Consider the following 16,731-nt stretch of genomic DNA (forward strand, 5'->3'; position numbering starts at 1 on the left):
ATCCGTCTTGTCGAAGCAGGGGCCAAAGTGGTGTATCAAAGCTGGGCCCCTCAACCATCAGGATCCCCCTTTTCAAGTTTCCATGGGTTGTAGCGCACGGCTGCACACACCGGATTCCAAAGATGTAATGTAACTCTGGAACCAAGGTATGGGTGTTGGATCCCAGTGATGCTAATCTGGCAGCCCAGCAGCATCACAGTACAGGTGCCCATGTCGAGGGGACGAAAAGGACCTGGGGGTAATTGTGCAGGCAGATATGAAGTTTTCTGAGCAGTGCAGACGGTCTGCAAGAGTAGCTCATGGTGTCTTGTCAATGATATACAGGAACTTTGCTAGCAGGGATAAGGAGGTGATTATCCTCTTGTACATGTATAAGGCAATGGTCAGGCCACACCTTGAATACTGCATACAGGTCTGGAGGCCTGATTTTAGGATGGATGTAGAGCTGTTGGAATGAGTACAGATCAGAGCAACGAGATTGGTGAGGGGAACAAAGGGGTTCTCTTACCAAGAAAGACAAGTTCTGCAGATTGCAGCATCTGGAGACTAGGCACTTGCAAGGTGATTTGATTGAATTTTTCTAGCAGGGATAAGGAGGTGATTATCCCTTGTATAAGGCGATGGTCAGGCCACACCTTGAGTACTGTATACAGGTCTGGAGGCCTCATTTTAAGAAGGATGCAGAGCTGTTTGAACACGTATAGAGAAGGGAAACAAGATTAGTGAATGGAACAAAGGGTTGCACTTAAGAAGAAAGGCTTAAGTTTTGCAGATTACAGTGTTTGGAGATTAGGCACCTGCAAGGTAATGTGGTTGAGGTGTATAAAGCCTTGAATGGTTTGAGCATGCTCAATGCTAATGGGATTTTTCCTCAGAATAATCATCTGAGAGGGCATAAATTCAAATTGAGGAAGGACAGTTATAGGACAGATGTGCGGTTTTGTTGTTGTTGTTTGTTTGTTATTTGGTTTTTAGGAGCATTAGCAACCAAGGCCATATTGCTCCGGGGATATGCAGTGGTCATTCCCTGACCTTCCCGCATCCTCTGTATTTGGTGGTCATGGGCTCGAACCCTGGTTTAATCAAGAAGCGTGTGCTATGCAATGCTGCTCCTGCCCACCTGGCTACGGAGGCACTGATAAATGTGCGGAAGTTTGCCTTTAGCCAGCGGGTAGTTGATTGGTGGAACAGACTGCCAACTTTTGTTGTGGAAGTTGATAGCCTAAATAAATTTAAGGCTGAGCTGGACAGGTATTTGGAATGAATGGAGGTGTGAAATCGGAGCGTTTTTTTTTTTTTTTGGCTGATGCTGAATAAGCCTGCTTTCTTGCATTGTATGCCTCTATTAATGCTAATGCTAATACTCTGGGGTTACTGCTTCTCATGTGCAGAAGCTTGCATTTGTCAAAGTTAAACTTCAGTTGCCATTACTCAGTCCGTTTGCCTAACTTTTCTAGACCTTCTTGTAGTAGCATATCATCATTACTGTCATTAACCACCTTGCCAACCTTTGTATCATCTGCACATTAAGCCTGATATGCCTTCATCAATATTAATGATAAATATAGAAAAAAACAATGGGACAAGCACCGAACCTCGGGGGACTCAACTAATAACAGTCTACGAAGAGCAGTGTCCACTGATTACCACTTTCTGCCTTCTCCCACTCAGCAATCTCCTTATCCATAGCAGCAACTTGCTCTTAATGCCACACTGCTCCAATTTGTAGAGCAGTCTTATGTGCAACTGTATCAAATGCTTTCCTGAAATCCAAGTATACAATATAAAAATTATTTTTTTGCATCCAGTTCCTTTGTGACTACATTGTAGTAACTATTCATATTTATCAGACAAGATTTCCTATTAGCAAACCCATTCTGTGACTGAATGGGTTTGTTCTGCAGTCTTGTCTAGATGATCTTGCAAGTCTTTGCATCCTTTGGCAAAGGATAAGTAAATCCCAAAACAGTACATTGTGATCATGCCATGCAGTGGTTCTTTCATCTGCAAATTTTTAATACACGAAGAATCACTGATGAAAATCAGATCACGAGTATTGCTCTCTCTTGTTGTCTCTCTAACATGCTGCTATAGAAAACAATCATCCAATAAATCCACAAGTCTTTCTATTCTGTGAATGACCAACCTTCGAGTTACAGTTAATATGGGGAAAGTTAAAATTTCCCATTATAAGACATTCTATTTATTGGCCCACACTATTTCTCTGTACAGTTGTTCATTGTACTTGTTACAGTCATTCAGCCTAAAACACACTCCGACTGATTCATCACTGCATTGGCCACCCATGTCAATTTGATGCACTGCCTCAGATTTTATGTGCTTCTTAATTAAGAGCATAACCCCTCAAATCCCATCCTGTCTGTCCTTTTCATATACATTGTATTCCCTATATTCAAATTCTGCATCTGTTATATCTGAGTATCACCATGTCTCTGATATCTCCACAATCTCTGCATTTCATGACTTAACTTGCACTTCAAATTTATTTACTAAGTTCCTAGCATTGGCGTATGTACAAGTACACCAATGCTAAGAACATGCATTTGTTCTTACTGTTAATTATCCTTACACAGCCAACGTATTTCCTTGTTCTATGATGACTAATACCAGGGCCTTAGTCGCCCTTGTGCCATAAAAACCGAAACCAAATCAATCTAATAGAAGGCCTTGAAATTCCCCAGTAGTTTGCTTTCTGGGCTGTTGCATCTTCCAATAGAAGCAGTGCAAGAATAACTTTTACTTCTGCCTGTGGCTATTGTTAATCTATTAGTTTACTAGCATCACCATTCAATAGCATCACAGAATTCCAAAAGAGCTTGGTAATGGAATGAAATTTTATTAACTGAAAAATGTCACGTTACCGACATTTTAAGTTACAGTGGGTACAATTATTTCATGTTAGTTGGATTTTACCTTATTCGATCTAGGATGCTACATTTTGCATATTTAATAATGCTAGCTCTACTTGGTAAGCAATGTCTCAGACTGAGAGTAAGTAATTAAAAGTCATGTACATTTTGTGCAGAGCATCTCATTAATATGAATTTTGAAAAATTGTCCAAATTTAAATCATCCACTCATCTGTTCTTGTGGAATAATTCCTGTCAAGATAAGCATTTATATAGTGAGTTCATTAACAAGACTGTCAACATGTGCTGTGCTAACAAGGATTCCATATGTATGCAAGTCATGTCTTCAATAAGTTTGACATTCTTTATTCATTTATTGCTATCAAAAGAACTAAACACATTCTGGCTGCAGACCGCTCCATGCCGAACAGGATTCTCATTTTCTGATTAAGCTGCTAAATGGTAAATAACATTTAAATTTATAAATGTGAATATGCACTTTACTAACCTGAGCTCCTGTTGTAGCCTGCCCTTTAAAACTTCTTTCTTTGTGTTCATCCTCTATTTTTTGTTGCTCACTTCTGCTGAGAAACTCTTTTTGAGAGGCACTAGTTGGCAAACCATTTACTTTAGGGGAATCTAAATTGTCAGTGGCATTAAATGAAGCAGATCGATTAAGACTTGATTCTGTTTCATCCACTGATCTTGATAATAATAATGGCCGTCGTTCAGAATCTGAAACTGTTCCTTGCTTTGAGCCATCAATTTTCTTCCAATTGGGAATGTTTTTTCCAGGGTCACTTTCTATTCTTCTGTGTCCCACTTTGGATTCTGTTTGTAACTGTTAAAAAGAAATCAAACTATATCATACAATTACATAAAATTATAAAAGAAAATCGATGACATAATTTTAATAATGATAAAATCAGATGTATATATACCGTTACAAGTAAGCTTCATAAAACAGTTTAACAATAAAAACAAAAAAAAAAAAAAAATAGTAATAATCATTTTTACTGTATACTTTCAAGAAAATAATATTACAAAATAACATAGTACAGTCTGTCCTCGTATAGCGCGATAGTTGTGTTCCTAGAAACCCTCGTGCAATGCAAAATCGTGCAATATAAACAACAGGCCCTATGGGAAAAATAGGGTTAGGTGCTGACCACTCAAGATTGAACACACATTTGTAACCTAAACACTACCAAACACAATAAATAATCGTAATAAAATACGTAAGTATTTTATTACGACTGTTACATAAAAAAATATTGCTAATGCTTCTATTGTAAGCAAACTTGTTTTTTGTTTGATTTTCTATCCAAACAGATGACAGTCGTTCCATCTCTTCCAATTCTTTGTGTCTTAATCTGATGGATTTTAATTACACTTTGAGTTGTTCCTGCTATGAAAGTTTTTATTTTCTCTGTGTTCTTTGTAATTCTTTGTAAAGGAAGATAAGAAACAGGCCCAAGCCCTGATTCCTGAGGCACTCCACTTGTTATGCTATTTCATTCTGGAAAATATTTATTATGATCACTCTTTCAGCCTCCCCCGATCCAACTAAGTATCTTCCAAGTAATCTCAATTTTCTCCAGTTTATAAAATAATGGTTTCCACGCAAAAGTTGGATAAACTTTTGTGGATAACCATATTAAATATTTAGATATATATTATATAACTGAAATTAGAACAAGAGAAATTTTATAAATTTATTTATTAGCATTAGCAGAGGCATTTGATGCAAGAAAGCAAGCTTAAGCAGCATCAGCCAAAAAAAAAAACCACTTCCACTTCACCCCTCTGTTCGTTCAAAATACCTGTCCAGCTGAGCTTAAACTTATTTAGGCTATCAACTTCCACGACAAGGGATGGAAGTCTGTTCCACCAACCAACCACTCGCTGGCTAAAGGCAAATTTCCGCAGATCTATCCTACATCTGTCTTTCCTCAATCTGAATTTATGCCCTTTCAGGTGATTATTCTGAGCGAGAGGAAGAATCCCATCAGCATTGAGCATGCTCAAACCATTCAATGCTTTATACATCTCTATCAGATCACCTCGCTGGTGCCTAGTCTCCAGACACTGTAATTTGCAAAACTTAAGCCTTTCTTCGTAAGAGCACCCCTTTGTTCCATTCACTAATCTTGTTGCCCTTCTCTGTACTTGTTCCAGCAGCTCTACATCCTTCTTGAAATGAGGCCTCCAGACCTGTATACAGTACTATGTATTGTATAAACTTATAAAAGTATTGTATAAACTTATAAAAGTATTGTATAAACTTATAAAAGTATTGTATAAACTTATAAAAGATCTGATAAACAATTTTTAAGACTTTATTTATTAAAAAACAAGCAGAAGCAGTGGAGGTAGATGGCTGAGATGATGAGCAAGCACAGGGGAGGGGTTATTACATTCTTGTTTTGTTTCAACAAACCAGTGACGTGTAGCTCATATTGAATTTCAGATGTGTCTTAGGACTTTGTCACAATTGTAATAGCAGAACAGTAAAGCAGAACAGTAAAGCAGAACAATGCATGCATCAGGTTTTTTAAAAAGAGCAAGAAAAAGGGTGTACAATTTCTCCAAATGTTAAAAACTGCTTTTGGTTATTTAAATAAGCTGCCATTTATAAGTAGATGAAAAGATTGAAAACAAAGAATCCATCAAAGGTCATCAATAGTCAGGTTGACCTTCAACTTCAAGCATTGATGAAATAGCAGGAATGTGTATAAAAATGTTCATTCTAATTAGTAATTAAATACAAAAAAAAAAAAAAAAAAACTGCTGATGAACTGGGTTGGTTGGTTATTTGATTTTTAGGAGCATTAGCAACTAAGGCCATATTGCTCCGGGATATGCGGTGGTCATTCCCTGACCTTTCCGCATCCTCCGTATTTGGTGGTGACGGGCTCGAACCCCGGTCTAATCAAGAAGCGTGTGCTACGCACTGCTGCTCCTTCCCACCTGGCTACGGAGGCGCCTTAATGAAATGGGAATCTCCTTTGGACCATGCCAGACAATTATAACCAAAAACCTTGGTACGTGTCGAGGAGATCTGATTGAGGTGTTTATAGCCTTGAATGGATTGAGTAAGCTGAATGTTAATGGTATTCTTCCACTTGCTGAGACTACACACATGAGGGGGTATAAATTCAAGTTGAGGAAGGATGGCTGCAGGATAGATGTGAGGAAGTTTGCTTTTAGCCAGTGGATGGAACAGGCTTCCATCTGTTGTTGTGGAAGTGAATGAATTGAATAAATTCAAGGGAGAGCTAGACAATGGGTGAACTGTTTGTTTTTTTGGTTTTCTGGCTGATGCCATATAAGCTTGCCTTCTTGCATCATTTGCCATTACCACTACTGCTGCTACTATTACTTTCTAGATAAGAACACCCTTTTGTTCTGTTCACCAGTCTGGTTGTCCTTCTCTGCACCCATTCCAGCAGATCTACATCCTTCCTAAAGCGAGGCCCCTAGACCTGTATACAGTACATACGATGCGGCCTAACCATGGCCCTCTAATCACCCCTTTATCCCTGATAGTAAAGTTTATGTATAACACTAACAAAATCCCATGAGCTGTCCTAACAGCATGTCTGCCTGCACATTTCACCAGGTCTTTTCATTCTCCAATACCCTGAGTGTAGCACCCTACAGTTGATAAGTTATGCTGGGGTTACTGCTACTCATGTGCAGAACCTTGCATTTGTAAACGTTAAGCTTCAACTGCCATTTCTCAGCCCATTGACCCAATTTTTCTAGATCTTGTGCCAGTAGCTCACAGTGGCGAATGTAACTAACTACCCAGTCAACCTTTGTATCATCTGCAAATAACATTAGTCCACGAAGAGCCCATTTATAACTACTCTCTGTCTTCTTCCATTTAACCATCCTTTTATCCACAGCAGTAACTTTTCCTTAATGCCACACTGCTCCAGTTTGTACAGCAATCTTTAATTTGCAACAGTATCAAAAGTCTTCCTGAAATTCAAGTATATGATGTCAAAATTATTTTTTGCATCCAGTTCCTTGGTCACTGCATCATAGTAACCTATCAAATTGGTTAGACAAGACTGTCCCTTAACAAATCCATTCTGTGATTGCAGTATAATTGCATGCCTGTCCAGATTACTTCTTTTAACCTCTGCTTCTGCATTAGTTCTTTAACTAGTGATTCCATTATTTTTCCTGGAACAGATGTTAAGCTAACAGGTCTGTAGTTACTCACATCATCTTTTGATACTCCTTTATGAACTGGGGATACATTCACACATCCTCAGTCCATGGGGACCCCCACTGAATTCAAGGATGCTCATAATTATGGCTAAGAGTTTGCTTACCTCCTTTGCTGCCTCTCTTAATATAATTGGATAGATTCCATCCATCCAAGGCACCTTTTCCCATCTTCAACAATTTCTCTTCTACTTTCCTTTCAGTTATCACTAAGTCATTTAGCTCCTCATTAGAGACTGATAAACTTCTGGCATCCCCTTCCCTAAAGAATTCTTCCCATTTGAATGTAGATACAAAATACCTATTCAATTTGTCCACAATCTGAGTAGGGTCATCAACAGTTAACCCATAGACAAAGTGGCCCAATGTGATTCAACCCCTTCCTTCTACTGTTACTATATGCACAAAAGTCTTTGCTGTTTTTCTTTGCATTCTTTGCCCGAGACTTCTCATAATCTGGCTTAGCTTGCCTAACTTCCTTTGTGACTTGATTACAGACTAATTTATATCTACCATAGGTGCATGTATCACTTGATAATTTATACACATCCCATGAACTTTTCTTCTCTGCTGCATGTCTCAATAGTTCATCTGACATCCATAGGTGTATTATGACTTGTTATGATGAAAACTAAATTGATGGCTTGATCTTGAATAATCCATACGAGTCTATTGTGAACCATCTTTTCTAGGATTTTTCCTAATGAGTTAGTTAGAGATATAGGACAATAACTGCTGGGGCAGGAAGCATCTTTCCCTGTTTTTGCTATGGCTACTATCATTGACTATATCAGGTAATATCATATTACGACAGAGATTCTGTTGTAATATTGCAGAAGTGTAGACATGGAGTGGCAAAGCATTATGTAATAAATGCCATCTGGTTCAGCAGAACTATACTGAGAATTCTGGATAGCTTCACTGAGTTTAGTAACAGTAAATGGTAGGTTATAGGAATATGACTGATTTGTAGCAAAGTTAATTTTATACTGTTCCACAGACTTCTTTGTGCAACTAAATCAGTATTCATAAGAAGCAGAGGATGAGGTGGCAGCAAATGTTTCAGCTAATGCCTCTGCAATATTGATCAGAGAAGAAATATATTTTCCTTTCCAAGATAAAATTGGGGACAAAGTTTGCTGACACCTTCCACTAACAGTATGGATCTTTCTCTAGATTATTCTGGGATCAGTGTTTCTGAAGATGGTAGAAGTGAATCTAATCCATGCATCCTCGTTTGCTTTCCTTTAAATCCAGCGAGATTCAGTTTTGAGTTGTTTATAGATTATAAGATTCTCCATTGTATCATTTCAATGAAAGATGTTCCATGCTTTATTTTGCTTCCTTCTGGCAAGAAAGCAATCTCTTGTGCACCAAACAATACCTTGTTGTTTGGTGGTCTTTGATTTCGTTATTCCACTGTCAGAAGCTTCAAGCAGTTGTTCTACTATATTCATGGTGGCATTATTAACAGAAGTAGTAAGGATCAAGTGACTATCAAATTGGATTATATTATAATGGCACTAATAATATTAAGAGTAGGAGACCGGCAGAATTACTTAACAAGTACAGGTCACTGTTGAACAAAAGCCGAGAATTAGGGTTGAATTTGAAAGTGTCTGCAATTCTGCCCAGACACGATAGGAGGGAGTATATGATGAGAGCCTTGTCGATCAATTCGGCCCTGGAAAGATTGTGCAAGGCTCAAGGGGTAGAATTTTTTTCAGCCTGGACTGTACTTGTTAACAGGAGAGATTGCTTCTACAGGGATGGGATACACTTAAATAGAAAGGGTGCAAGAATATTTGCTGATGCTATCGAGGCAGTGTTAGGTGGGTCGGAAAACTGCTAGCTTGGGGGGAGACAAAGACCAATCGATTGACAGTAGCCACTGGCAGAGGTGAAAGAGATTCTTGCACTGCTTCTATTAGAATGAGTAGAAGCCTGAAAAACAAGATGCATGGTATTTCAGAGACTGCTGGGAGCCATTGCGGTACAAGTAAACACATGGGTTGTGTTAGGGTAGCTAAGAATAGAAACAGGTGCAGGTATACTTGCGTGTACACCAATGCTAGGAGTTTAGTAAATAAATTTGATGAATTTGAGGTATTGCTCAAAACATCGAAGGCAGATATTGTTGGGATATCAGAGACGTGGTGTCACACAGATATAAGGGATGCAGAACTGCAATTTGGGGAGTACAACGTCTACAGAAAGGATAGACAGGATAGGAAGGGGGGAACGGTTATGCTATTAGTTAAGAAACACATAAAAACCAAGGAAGAGAAGCCAGTCGACATCGCTGGACAGTGCAATGTGGAGTCAGTTTGGTGTGACATAAACATTGGGAGATCAAAATTGAGAGTAGGAGTGTGCTATAGGCCTAATGACTCTGATGAGTATAATAAGGAACTGTACAGGGAAATAGAGTGGGCCAGTAAATCAGAGTGTCTTATAATGGGAGATTTTAATTTTCCAGATATTGACTGGAATTTGGGGGCTGGTTACTCACACACTAGCAGGGCTTTTGTGGATTTATTGGATGATTGTTTTCTACATCAGCATGTTCGGGAAGCAACTAGAGGGAGTAATACTCTTGATTTGATTATCAGCAGTGATTCTTCATGCATTAAGAATCTGCAGATAAATGAACCACTAGGTGGCAGTGATCACAGTGTGCTGAAGTGGGATTTACTCAAAGAGGTAACTACCATTAGGGGTAAAGGGAAGGGTTATTGCTTCCGTAAAGGCGACTACGATGGACTGAGACAGTATTTAAATTCTATACAGTGGGACCAACTGATGATGTTACCAACAGCTCGTTCGTTCGTTATTCGTTATTTGGTTTTTAGGAGCATTAGCAACTAAGGCCATATTGCTCCGGGATATGCGGTGGTCATTCCTTGACCTTTCCGCATACTCCGTATTTGGTGGTGACGGGCTCGAACCCCGGTCTAATCAAGAAGCATGTGCTACGCACTGCTGCTCCTTCCCACCTGGCTACGGAGGCGCCCGTTACCAACAGCAAATTCAAAATGGGAAGCATTCAAAGAACTTATCTTGGAAGCTACTAGGCTTTACATACCAACTAAGAAATATTGTTCAAGGTTTAGGCCAAAATGGATGTCAGATGAACTAATGAGGCATATGGCAGAGAAGAAAAATGCATGGGATACATACAAATTAACACATGACACAGAAGCCTATGATAGATACAAGTTGATATGCAACCAAGTTACAAAGGAGGTTAGGCAGGCGAAGGCAGATTACGAGAAATCCTTGGCAAGGGATGCAAAGAAAAACAGCAAAGAGTTCTTTACTTATGTAAACTCTAGAAGGAAGGGGATGAATCAGATTGGTCCACTTGATATTGATGGGTCAAGTGTTGATGATCCTGCTCAGATAGCTAACAAACTAAATGAATATTTTGCATCGACATTCACACATGAGGAGTTATTCAGCAAGGGGAATGCCAGAGGTGTATTCAACTCTAGCAGTAAGCTAGAGAATCTTGAAATAATTGGGAGTAAAGTGGAGGAGAAACTGTTGAAGATAAACACAAGAAAGGCACCCGGGGTGGATGGGATCTATCCAGTTATATTAAAGGAGGCAGCAAAGGAAGTAAGCAAACCCTTAGCCATAATTATGAGAGCTTCCTTGGACTCAGGGGAGGTACCCATAGACTGGAAATGTGCAAATGTGACCCCAATTCACAAAGGAGGATCAAAGGCTGACACAAGTAATTATAGACCTGTGAGCTTAACTTCTGTTCCAGGAAAATTAATGGAGGCACTGGTTAAAGAAGCACTGCAGGATCATTTAGACAAGACTTCAGTTATAGCTCAGACACAGCATGGTTTTGTTAAGGGGAAGTCTTGCCTGACCAACTTGATTGGATACTATGATGCAGTCACAAAAGAACTGGATGCAGGGAATAACTTTGATATTATATACTTGGATCTTAGAAAGGCTTTTGATACTGTTGCACATGGAAGACTGCTACACAAATTGGAGCAGTGTGACATTGGAGGCAAATTGCTGCTATGGATAAAGGGGTGGTTGAGGGGGAGAAGACAGAGAGTGGTAATCAATGGACACTGCTCATCGTGGACTGATGTTATTAGTGGAGTCCCTCAGGGCTCAGTGTTGGGTCCATTATTGTTTTCTGTATTTATAAATGATATTGATGATGGTATATCGGGCTTAATGTCCAAGTTTGCAGACGATACAAAGGTTGGCAGGGTTGTCAAGGACACTACTGACACTATGCTGCTGCAACAGGATCTGGAAAGGTTGAGCAGATGGGCTGAGAGGTGGCAAATGAAGTTTAACATTGACAAATGTAAAGTACTACACATGGGAAACAGCAACCCCAGAGCAACGTATCAACTCTGTGGTACTACACTGACAGTGGTAGAGAATGAAAGGGACTTAGGGGTGGTTGTGCAGGCAGATATGAAGTTCTCTGAGCAGTGCAGACGGGCTGCAAGAGTAGCTCATGGAGTATTGTCAATGATATACAGGAATTTTTCCAGCAGGGATAAGGAGGTGATTATTCCATTGTATAAGGCGATGGTCAGGCCACACCTAGAGTACTGTATACAGGTCTGGAGGCCTCATTTCAAGAAGGATGTAGAGCTGCTGGAACGAGTACAGAGAAGGGCAACAAGATTAGTGAATGGAACAAAGGGGTGCTCTTACGAAGAAAGGCTTAAGTTTTGCAAATTACAGTGTCTGGAGACTAGGCACCAGCGAGGTGATCTGATAGAGGTGTATAAAGCCTTGAATGGTTTAAGCATGCTCAATGCTGATGGGATTCTTCCTCTAGCTCAGAAAAATCACCTGAGAGGGCATAAATTCAAATTGAGGAAAGACAGATGTAGGATAGATGTGCGGAAATTTGCCTTTAGCCAGCGGGTGGTTGGTTGGTGGAACAGACTGCCATCCCTTGTGGTGGAGGTTGATAGCCTAAATAAGTTTAAGGCTCAGCTGGACAGGTATTTTGAACGAACAGAGGGGTGAAGTGGAAGTGGGTTTTTTTTTTTTTTTTTGGCTGATGCTGCATGAGCTTGCTTTCTTGCATCAAATGCCTCTACTAATGCTAATGCTAATAAAATTGTTCCCAGTTGGCTCAGTGCAATTTCCAGGTAATTTGTTGGTTGCAGGCAACAAAGTCTGTATCCCTTTGTAATTTGCAAATTATAGAAAATATCTGCCGCACCAGGTATGATTATGGCAGAAAAAGTAAATTATTTGGATCTTGAAAAGGTACTCTTGGATTGGCCAATGATGATGTGCACAAAAACATTCCCTTAGGCTAAAATCTTTTAAAAACTGAGGCCGAATTGTTTGCACACCAAATAAATACTGAAGATTAAGTATGAAGAAGAGGACCCTACTATAGTTGGGCATGAAATTTTGTTGATGGGCATTCATTAGGAATTAGAACTTGTACATCATTTTTATTTCAAGTGAGTTTAAGTGCAAAAGTGAATTAACTGCTAACATATGCAGCCATAATAATTTTCTTTTAAAACATCTCAACTACTGAAACAGGATATTCTGACAGATTATTTTAAAGTCTGAAACCAATTCCCCTGTCTATGGTTAGGCCTTTATAAATATGTACACAGTGTAGTAAATGGTGTAGTAAAATTAATTTGAAAATTACATAAATAATTTACAAATTAATTTTATCCATGCAAAATGTACATTACCTTTGGTTTCTTGTTCAATACTGTAGTACATATTCTGAATTAAATTATACTATGTTGTATTAGTAGAATTACATTAAATGTTCAAATTCTTCTTTGTTATTTTGAAATAACAACCGTTTCTGTCATACCCCAGGGGAGAGTTGCTATAAAGAGCTTCAAATGTATTTATTTTCTATATGTTTTTGTTTATACTCTGGCGAAGGACTACTCAGCTACATCAGGCCTACATATATTTTCCCAAATCTTCCCAAGATTTTTCCTGTAGCCTGTTTCACAGATATTTTAATTCTTTCATATTTTCTTTATATTCCAATAAGATTTATTATATTAATTTGCCAAAAATTAATCTGTTTTCTGTAACTGCCTCTAACTTCTTGGATCCACCAATGGAATTCTAAATTTTCTTGTTTTATAGGCCTTCTCCTGGATTTACAGACCACATTCCTTTTACATCTTTCTCTTAAATTTTTCCCATTCTTTATTTAAAGCCATATTAGCATTAGGAATGCCTTTTGAAAAGTTTCTATATTTAATAGTATTCATAAATCCAAGAGTTTTTCAATTTTTGCCTGTTTATACCATCTTTATACCTCTTCTTTTTGGTTCTAATTACTATTTGTAATTTGCTCAATAGAAGATGATAGTCACTTCCAATCAAATCGTTTATATGTCCTTGGACCTTCAACTGGATCTGACATAACATAAAACACAATTTTAAAAAATTTTTATTTTTGGCATTTTGTGTCATATTTTTCAGGTAGAGTTTTGAGATCACTCATAACTCTATTATGAGTTATAATATAAAGGTAGGTTGTAACTCTGAATATCCTCCAGTAACTCTGCAGAATGAAATATATAACTATTTCTGAAACGGTCAGTGATAATTAACTTATTGCTTATTAACAACATAGTCTGATTTTGTTCCTTACCATTAATACTACTGACTTTTCTGACAACCTTTTTGATCTAGGTGTTTAAACCCACAGATTTGAGTCAATCTGGGCTGAAAAGCATAGAGACACTTTTGGGTTTTCTTCTCACTACAACTGAATTAATCAGCCTCCAGTGAAGGTTGCTTGACAAAAATATCCAGTTTTCCTTCTGTCTAATTGGAAGAAAAATTTCTAAAAATACGGTGATATACCTCCAAGTGGATTAAAAATCTGAAGCTGCATATTCTGTAAGGAAGCAGTGAATGTGTTAACTAGATTTTCCTTTTCTATAATGATATTATACTTTTATTTTTCAATTACACCCTCCTTCCATGTGAACTGACTACCTACCTTTGTGATGAAATACCATATTTGTAATTAAGAGTGCATAACCTGTAAAAAAATTCTAGTAGCATTTTACTGTTATTGTTAGGGTTTTCTTCCCAAAATTTCTACAAATTTTCCTAAAATATCTCTTTAGATAATTTATTTACAACTTCAACTATCCATTTTAAATTTTGCTGGATAATATTATAAACTTGCTATAATATTATAAACTTCTAATTTTGACATCAGACAGACCACGTGAATAAGCAGTGAGCATTGTGGAAATAGTGTGCATAGTGCTCAATCATTTTTGAAACACTATTATAATATCCTTTATTCAAAAAAAATAAATAAATAAAATATCTTTTGCAGACATATTTATAACTGCTATATTTTGGACAACTGGGTTACACACACACACACACACACACACACACACACACACACACACACACACACACACACACACACACACACACACACACACACACACACACACACACACAAGAAAAACTCCTCCATTAAAGGATCCCCCTCCATGAATTCCTTGGAATAATTTCATAAGCCCCTTGGGTTTTGTAAGATAATACAATAGAACACATCTCAAGCTTTAGATGTTTTTGACTTGAACTAAGAATTAAAATTACCCAAATTAAAACATATGATCTCTGCATATGAAAGGCACCTTTCATTCAATCTGTTAAAAACAATATGACACTTGGAGAACTAGAATTCTGAAGAGCAAAGAAGAGGAACTGCTAAACATACTTACCTTCTTTCTTGATATAAAAGGACTCCCTACTCTTGACACTTTTGTTTCTGTAGTAGTTCTAGTAGTAGATTTACTGATGGCAGGAGATAATCTTAGATTCAGTCGAACTGCATCTTCTCGTGCTGGACTTTTAAGGTTTTTTAGAGTCCCTCTAGGAGAAGTTGAACTTTTGGAATCTTTGCTATCCTTATCTTTGCCTTCAGATTCTAATCGTGCTCTCCGTAATGCAAAGGCTCTGTTTAGCCTCATCTGAGGACCTGTTTCAACTTTTCCTTTCCCTGAGTGTGAACTATGAGAACTAGGATCTGTACTAGTATCAGAGAAAATACTGGTAGTTTCTGATTTGCTATGATCTAATTCTAAATCTGATCCAGAAAGATTCCATGGTGTCCTCCTCCATTGGGCATTTGTGTGAGGTGACTTGGATCCTTCTGACCTACTGTCTGTTGGCCTATGAGTAGCTGTTTCATTTTCTGTATGAAGATAAAAATTGTATTTATATAGCAATCTTAGAAAATTTCAAAGATTTCAATTAAAAGTTAAATCTATTCTGGCAATATGACTTTACTTTTAACTCATATTCATTGCAAATTTTTATATTTTTAGTTTTGATAAAACATATATTAAGATGACCTCCAATTAATTAAAATTTATGTTTATTTATAACATCAATAAAATATGTATGAATAACTTTTAAGTATTAAATTTACAATAGATAAAATTAGACAAATTAGATTGGTATTTTAATCCCACAGCTTCTTTGACTTTTGTCATGCATTTTCTCCTAATACTGAATTTATTCTAAAACAGAATTTTTAAGCTCAAATAAAGACCATTATTGTGATAGTACTGTAATTTTAGTTAAAGTACAGTATAGGGGATCCTCATTATCTGAGGATAATTGGTTCCAGAAAAGTCCACTTAAAACGAATCCTCTTAAAATGAGGACCAAATTTTCGTAATGTTTATTATTTAAATAAATGAAACTAGGCATAATATTTTAAGAGTTTAAGATTCTATATCTATATAATATTGGTGTTGATACACCATAGACAACTCTTAAAGAAAAACTACGGTAGTAGTGTGAAAGGCATCACTTCATCTGTATCTCATATTGTGCTCATCCTTCACAACAAGTTGCCCATGTATTGGCCTACCTTGAATAAGTAATGCTTCACTAATAGAGAAGACTATTGTTGCTTATCCTCGGTGGGCGTCACCACCCAGATGGCACAGTTTCAAAGCTACCCATAGTTGGCTTTTCATTGGTGGGTGGGCAGGTACCTTGGTATCGGCAAGTGAAGTGTTTCTTATTTGAGGTAATGCAATACACGGGCAGCTCGTTGTGAAGGATGAGTAGACATGGTGTATCTATACCAATATTATATAGTAATGGTTATTATGTACTTCTACATACTAAAAAATGGACGAAGGAAGTGAAAAACAGGACAATTATTTTATTAGACAAGAAGATTGTTCTCACAAAAAAATATTTAAGTGCTTGGTCAATTTTCTCAAGGGAAAAAGTTTTAATTCTTTAATTTTCAAATCATCGTAACTGTGGGGACTCGGATAATGAATACTCGGATACCAGGGGACCCCCCCCCTGCACAGCTTATCACACCTTTCAACAACTCGTTGGAATGTGGGAGGAAACGGAAGAGAGGGGGGGGAGGGAGGGAGGGGGGAGAGAGAGAGAGAGATCACAGGTACTTATGAAAATGAATGGTTTTAAAAACCTCCAATAAATCTGCCAAATAATGATAATAAAAAAAAAAAGTGAGAAATAATGCACATATAATCCTTCTACCCTCCGTTACTTTGAAGGAATAACAAAATTTAAAGGAGTAGAAATGAAAATCTTAGTTAATTTT

General features: G+C 37.6%; 1 protein-coding gene across 1 annotated transcript in view; it reads right to left on the minus strand.

Moving 5' to 3' along the window:
- LOC150077000 (uncharacterized) overlaps nt 1–16,731 on the minus strand; it is a 132,117-nt gene that overhangs the window by 23,959 nt on the left and 91,427 nt on the right. The window contains exons 9-10 of the mRNA XM_090385753.1: nt 14,858–15,330; nt 3,379–3,711 (exon numbers count right to left, since the gene is read on the minus strand). Coding sequence (XP_090241879.1) covers nt 3,379–3,711; nt 14,858–15,330 — 806 coding nt within the window. The remainder of the gene's footprint in view (nt 1–3,378; nt 3,712–14,857; nt 15,331–16,731) is intronic.

This window comes from Mastigoproctus giganteus, chromosome 12 (assembly GCF_048544385.1).
Source record: "Mastigoproctus giganteus isolate SK-2022 chromosome 12, ASM4854438v1, whole genome shotgun sequence".
NCBI lineage: Eukaryota > Metazoa > Arthropoda > Arachnida > Uropygi > Thelyphonidae > Mastigoproctus > Mastigoproctus giganteus.